The sequence below is a fragment of the Gasterosteus aculeatus genome, chromosome 1 (assembly GCF_964276395.1).
Source record: "Gasterosteus aculeatus chromosome 1, fGasAcu3.hap1.1, whole genome shotgun sequence".
NCBI classification, from domain to species: Eukaryota; Metazoa; Chordata; class Actinopteri; order Perciformes; family Gasterosteidae; genus Gasterosteus; species Gasterosteus aculeatus.
The window spans coordinates 10252784-10259929 of record NC_135688.1 but is presented as its reverse complement, the minus strand read 5'-3'; the positions used below and the strand labels follow the sequence as shown (position 1 = coordinate 10259929).

Here is a 7146-nt window from a genome sequence, read left to right as displayed (position 1 = left end):
GATCTGGCTTTTGAAACTAGGATAAGTTAAGATAATCTATAGTGAAACAAATGAATCATTTTTGTACATCCGTCTCACAGGAGATTTTTATATTTGCTGTGTGGAGATAATAATTCAAGGCAAGTCAAAACAAGCATTTACTCCCATTAGTACATCTATTATTTTGTATTTTGGTAAAACAACTTTTGAAATAGATAGATAAATGGGCGAAATATTTAAGAGACACACATAACATGAATAAATTACAGGTAACCTTTATATTTTTCACCCAGGGGAACCATGTTATTGGTGCCCTGTTCTTTTCTGGTTAAATTCATCTTGACGCGCCTGCAGTGGGTTAATCTGATGTAAAGGTATAATGTGGAGTATATACATTTTCACGTGCTATGTGGAAACCTGTATTTCCTCACCCTGTCTTGACATTTTCATGTATGATCCACAACCACAAGAGGGCGACACAAGTCAAGATATTATTGATTCTCATTCAAGTGTCCAGGCTGTCCGTCGGTTTAGAAAAAAAAAAGATGAGGATAACGTCGGAAACTAATAGTTTGACAAGTTTGTCAATTAAAGAGTTGGTGACCTTTGAGTTCGTCCTTTCCTTTCACAAAAGCCCTTTGATTGAGTTATATGTTGGTGTTTTACTGTGCATTTTACAATAGATATTATTTTATGGCCACTGACTTTTCCTTCTGGCTACACATTACATATTAAAAGTTGGGGTCTGAAATTTCAGGACATTCTGTGTCATGATCAAGGTGGTCCTCGGTCTTTCGTTGATGAGGACATGTCTGGATTTGCCCGCACACCATCAAACTCGATCTCTGGTAACTTCGTCAGTTGGCCCAAAAATACTACTTGCTTGAGCTGTACTGATAAAACCCTTTTTTTTAATTGCTGCAATACATTTTTCTACCCTATTTTCCCACAACACCACCAACACGCAAATGGTACACTTTGTTTTAATTCAGACTTCTCTTATCGACCTCAACCTGTCCTTTCGGCGGTCTGCTGGTGGGAGGTAAAGTGGGAGGGTTTAGTCGAGTCAAGCGGAAGAATATAACGCGTCAGACCCGCCCCAGCGTTGTAAACTGCGCAGTCCCCGACAGTCCCGACGCGGAGCCGCCACAGTGGATTTGAAAGCGCGCCGGACAACAGGAGACCTTTTACGCACGAGTCCCGCTCGCGATTTGCAAGCCATTTGCAAACTCGTCATAGAGAAGGGATCCTATTCACATGGTGGATGCTTTATCCCCCCCATCGAGGAGAGCCCGGTGAATTGCGAGCTGTTTGAATGGTACCCTCAGTCACCATGGATTACGGACGGACCATGGCCCCTCCGGTACCCCCGCACAGTTCCGCACAAACCCTGCCTGGGCAGGCGCAGGAGCGGCTGCTGAAGTGCGTCCTGCTCGGCGACGGAGCAGTGGGCAAAACTAGTCTGGTGGTCAGCTACACAACGAATGGCTACCCAACCAAATATGTCCCTACTGCATTTGATGACTTCTCAGGTAACCGACACATGTTGCTCTTTCTGTTTTCTCATGATCTGCTAACTGCATTAAACGTTCGTACGAGGCACACATTTCCTGGATCAACGATCAGTGCAGACCCTGCTAGATTTGATAAAATTATATATGACTGGATAACTGAAGTGTGGTAAAATATAATGCATTGACATTGAAGGCATCCTCTTTTTTTTAAATTCAACTGCTAATTTTTTTTTCCACTTAGGAAGTTAGACATTTGTTTCCACCAGCTTTTTAAATTAAGTCATCTTCAACTGTTGATGCTTTGAAAGCACCCCTCCATTCTATTATTTCCCCTATTATTCCATTGTTAAGATAGTTCTGTTTCCTATTATCTGCCTTCGATCAGTGTGGATGCACACAAGTTATCCTTCCAGGTTTCCTTTTGGCACAGTTCCACTTTTCAAACTCATTTGTCCTAGCAAACCTTTATTTAGGAAAGAACAAAATACTTCAAACTGGAAACTGGTTTCTAACTGATCAGTGTTGGCATGAAAAAACCCACCTAACCTTTTTGAAGTGTATAGTCCTCCCTTAGCTTTTTTTTTCAAAAACTTTACTTTGTTATGACTATCAGCTGGTCACAGCTGCATGCAAGAACACAAAGGACTGTATCGTTAAGTAAATACATACATTTTAGTCTCATTCAGAATTTAGGAATATATATTTTACATTGTCTCCTATACACTGACTTTTACATTTTTTTTGTTATTTATCTCTGATAGTTGTCTGACATTACACTAATGATTAGTGAAATTAACAACTTTACACTTCCCATAAAACTGAGAACACGTACTACCCTCAGACGAGCACAGGCTTTACCCTCGCATACAAAACAGAGAGCGTCTCTGGTTCAAGGGTTTGGATTGCTCAACTCTGCCTTATTGTTGTCAGCCTTGACCCGCGAGCCCTCTCCTCTATACTGGAATAGGCACATCTGTTGCAGTGGCTCAGAGGCAGAGATTGTCTTTCGCCTCGGCCTGACAGAAGGTTATTGTGCTGTTGGGGCCCTTTACTGGTGATGTCATTTCTCGGTGCCATGGAATCACAGACCTCCTCTTGCTGACTTATGATCAGTTTCATAATGCCACAGGTGGCAGAGAAGCAGGAGCCTGGGAAAGCGGACAATAGTTTTGAACCAGAAAATCAAAGGAGTATCGAATGTCAAGCAATAGAAAATTATTACCCAATGGCTCCTGCTGCTCACTGACCCTTCATTCTCTCCGCCTGCTCTTTCTCCCTGCTTGTGTAATGGTATGATGCCTGTTCTTCTACATGAATAGTAACTCTTTGATCAGGTAGTATGACCGACCACACACTCCAGGCGTATTGTAAATGGGTTCCATGTGCCTGCTGCTTTGCATTGTGCTCACTCATCTGAAAATAATAAATGGCCCCATAATGAAAATGCAAGATGACTCATCCACTTTTCCAATCTGGAAATGAGGCCAATTGGAGGAGAGTCACCCAAGAAACCCACCATTAGACAACCCTGAAATGGCCTCTGTTAAAACACAACAGAGAAAAAAGCTCACCGAGTGGCCCAAACGACAGTAAAGTGTTATGGTCTCAACGGTAACTTGCAGAGTGGGTGGGCGAGACGGAGCAAGCTGTCTGTGAGCGGGAAGAGCTGAGCAGGGGGTCTTTGTGTTTTCAACTGCCAGGCTTTTGTTTATTCCAGAGAATATTCTCCTGGGTTGTGTGTGTGTGTGTGTGTGTGTGTGTGTGTGTGTGTGTGTGTGTGTGTGTGTGTGTGTGTGTGTGTGTGTGTGTGTGTGTGTGTGTGTGTCAGGTGGCGGCTTTATTAGCCTACACAGACGTAATGTTGTGTTGATGACTGTGACTTATTATCTCTGTCTGTCTGTTTCTGTGTCCACAGCTGTGGTTCAGGTGGATGGAAATCCGGTTCGACTACAGTTGTGCGACACTGCAGGACAAGTGAGTTTTGGTTACACACAAACCCCCACATTGCATTACATGTTTGGGACCATAAGTTTGTATCCACCTTGACTACACCCAGATATCCCTTTTCAGGGACGCTCTCCCTGTCGTCCAGGCTGAAATATATTAATTGTTTAATGCATTCCCATGACATTCTGTACATACATACATTTCCCATGATGACGCTTTATCACGTTTAGTCTTTAGGGAAAGGTCTCCATGACAAAGCCATGTTGTGATCACTTTAGTTTTGCATTAAGTTGCAATATCAGGTCAGATACTTTCACAAAAACTACTGATCCTCCCATGAGCTTCAGATCTTGTTTTGCTAATGTGCTAATTAGCACAATAATATATATTGAAAATATATCCAATAGTTTGATTAGTTTAAGATCTTCTGTTGATAATGTCAAAAAAATACCTTCAATATATCTCTCAAGGACACCGTGCTGCACGGCGCCTGCCCGACCAAAGTTATTAACTCATTATTTTGGTACTCAAGATCTCTTGAAAGGAACAAGTTATAAAAGAGTGTTTTTATTCCCCTGGAGCATGGGTGGATGTTTCATAATCCACCTATAAAAAAAACCCTGCCCTAGGACTAGTATATTCAACAATCACAAACGCTCAGAGGGCACTGCTAGTTCTACACTAATTCAACCTCACAGCGCGCTGCATGGGCGAACAGGCACAGATAAACGTTGGCAAGTACCCAGTGTACTTATGCAATTTCATAAGAGGGGAGATTGAGTCAAAAACGGGTTAGGGTGTGCCAAGAAAAGAGAGGACAGAGAGAGGACAGACAGACACAAACAGAGAGAGAGACCAGAGAAAAATGATAACAGGGCCGCCAAAGCCGATAAACAAAGTTGCTCCTTACTCCGAGATGTTGATGTCTGTACGTTCAACAGATAAACCTACGTCACCAGATCCCACAGCCAAAGCTTGGATGGGAATCTCACGAGATGATTAGCGTCCACTGAAGTCGTTGAGCTTTCTGCGTCAACTTTTTGAATCGCTGACTATCATTGGACATTCGGTTGTGCTTTAAAACCAGATGCAGCTGAGTGTTGTGTGGGTGAAAAGGAAATAGGAGATGTGTGTTGGAAATGAGAGGGTTAAGTGAAAGAAGGAGAGGTTTGTTTCAAGTTTCCGCCGAACCTTAATCTGTGTACTCAAGGGTGTGGGAGGCCCTTGTTAGTCAAAGCCATGTGGCTCCGAAGTGTTAGTTTTGGAAGTTTCTATAGATTATTTAATGAGTGGGCAGGGCGTCAGTGTGTATTATCACGATATAAACGTTATTTGGAAAGTTTCCCTTTCCTGTTATGGTGTCGTACTTGAGCTTGTTGACCGGTGGCTGAAAGCGCGCGGCCAGCCGTGGTGGCAATTGAAGTTAGATGAGTCAACGCAAACCATAGACTAAGAACTATATGTTAAATGTGAATGCCTAATGTTTTTAAATCATTGACCTCGCAACTCTGTTTCTCTCTCGAATAGGATGAGTTTGACAAACTCCGCCACTTCTGCTACAGCCGGACCGACGCCTTGCTGCTCTGCTTCAGCGTGGTCAGCCCGGCGTCCTTTCAAAACGTCTGGGAAAAGTGGGTCCCCGAAATCCGCCGCCGCTGCCCCCTCACGCCGATCCTCCTCGTCGGCACGCAGTGCGACCTGCGGCAGGACGTCAAAGTGCTGATCGAGCTGGCCAGGCGACGGGAGAGGCCAGTGCTGGAAGAAGATGCCAGGGCGCTGTCGGAAAAAATCGGGGCGGTGACGTACGTCGAGTGCTCGGCGCTGACCCAAAAGAATCTGAAGGAGGTGTTCGACGCGGCCATCGCCGTCGGTCTGCGGCAGTTTGACAGGCGAGCGAGGCGGGAGAGGAAGGTCCGCAGTACAGCCGATAAGATGAAGATGCTCTCCAAGGCCTGGTGGAAGAAGTACGTGTGTGTCCAGTAGGGAGTGAGGAGACCCTGTGACTGATGATGAAACTGGAACTGCTGAACGCGTTGGTGGGGATCGGTTGGAAGGACTACTTTTTCATTCACCCTTGGACGACCCTCGGCACGGTAGCCAGAGTACCTTTAATTCAGCAGAGCGGCAGCTCGAGAGAAGCAAAGTGTGCCTACCGGAGCTGTAGCGGTGCCTACGTGTCAAGGAGCACGAGGCTGTAACCATCGTCTGCTCCTCAGAGCCAACTGTCAAATATGACTGTGACCAGCATTCCACCAAAAAAGAAAGAAGCTTATAGGTTTACTGGCAGATATCGGGCTGGACATGTCCAGAGGAGACATAAGCTGACTAGAAAGGGGAGGTGTCCAGACGGTGATGTTATATACTAAAAGTGTACTCCTGTGTCTGATTTGATGCCATTCTTTATCAACGTATATATTATTTTCTGTGTTCTACACTGTAATCCCCCAACGCTTCTTATACATTTATTTCACTCCAATCCGAACGTGCAGTTAATGCGAACTAGCTTCAATCCCCAATCAAATATGCAATAATACTGAAGCCAAAGCCAAAATTCGTTACGTCTGGCCTGTAGCTACAGCTGTTAGAGGTCTTTAAGCTCCTCACCTATACCCACCGTTTACAGTATATTTAATGCCACAAAACATTATCTAAGAAAACCTACTAGTGCCTGTTCCTGATGTTAAACCAATCTATTCAGCTTTGCCTGAACTGTTAAAAAAACAGCTTGTTACTTTCAAAACTCTACTGTTACAGGGTTGCAGCAATAAGTTGGCCGGTGCCACTGCATATTGCACTTATCACACACAGTCCCAACAAACCACTGAAGTCTTGCCATGCAATGGCCTTTTGAGCAGTGGTGTGGGTTAGACGCAGAGCAGGTGAATGTGTCTGTGGTGCTTGACATGTGGGGCTTACTCGGGGTCGATGAAACAAAAGGCGCTGATCTGCACGCTCCCTGCACCACTCACCAGTTTGTATGAGCATAAGGTCTTTCTTTGTCAGTGCAGACATGGATTTAAACAGATAATGATCTGTCTTTTTTTTCGGTCAGTAAATTGGAGCAACTTGCTCTTTTGAAATGTATACAGTAAATGAGGTGAAATCACCAAAGAGACTGATTCCATGTTTGCTTCTCATTTTTCAGAAGCCTGTTATTCAGCTCCGTCTATTTATCTGTTCCTTCTAGGCCGATAACCGATCAGCAGCATTACAGCGCAGACGTATGAAATCTTGTATGTCATTATGTATGCTACATTGTAATCATTTATGGTTTGTGATGTCATCAGGATAAATTTTGCTGATGTCTGATTTTTGGCAGGAGAGCAGTATGTTGAGCTGAATGAGCAGAACAAAATAAAATGTGAAATATTAACCCCTTTTCACTGCCGACTCTTCCCTGAGGTGTGTTGTCTGTCAGACTGAATAGAACATGATGTCATGATAAGAGCGGAGCACTGTCTTAAACACGCTTGCTCTCTGAGGTCAAAGGAGAAAATTAGAGAAGAGGGACCAAATATAGATGTTTCAAACCTAAATGTAGGTTAGTTGGCCAAAATTGCACAAACAACTTTGGTTGGTATTTATTAGGAATAGTTTTAGTGGGTTCATATTATTCCGTAATGAAATGTAAAAGATTAGATATGCAGTGGACAAGAGCGGTTCTATAATTTTGCCATCTGAGTGTCTTAATTAAGAGCAATAGTCC

General features: G+C 43.8%; 1 protein-coding gene across 1 annotated transcript; it reads left to right on the top strand.

Annotated features, from left to right (window-relative positions):
- Positions 1-1011: 1011 nt before the first annotated feature.
- rhoub (ras homolog family member Ub) lies at positions 1012-6813 on the top strand. The gene is made up of 3 exons (XM_040188227.2): positions 1012-1511; positions 3409-3467; positions 4968-6813. The coding sequence occupies exons 1-3, from the start codon at positions 1295-1297 to the stop codon at positions 5421-5423; spliced, it is 732 nt and encodes a 243-aa protein (XP_040044161.1). The 5' UTR covers positions 1012-1294; the 3' UTR covers positions 5424-6813.
- Positions 6814-7146: the final 333 nt, after the last annotated feature.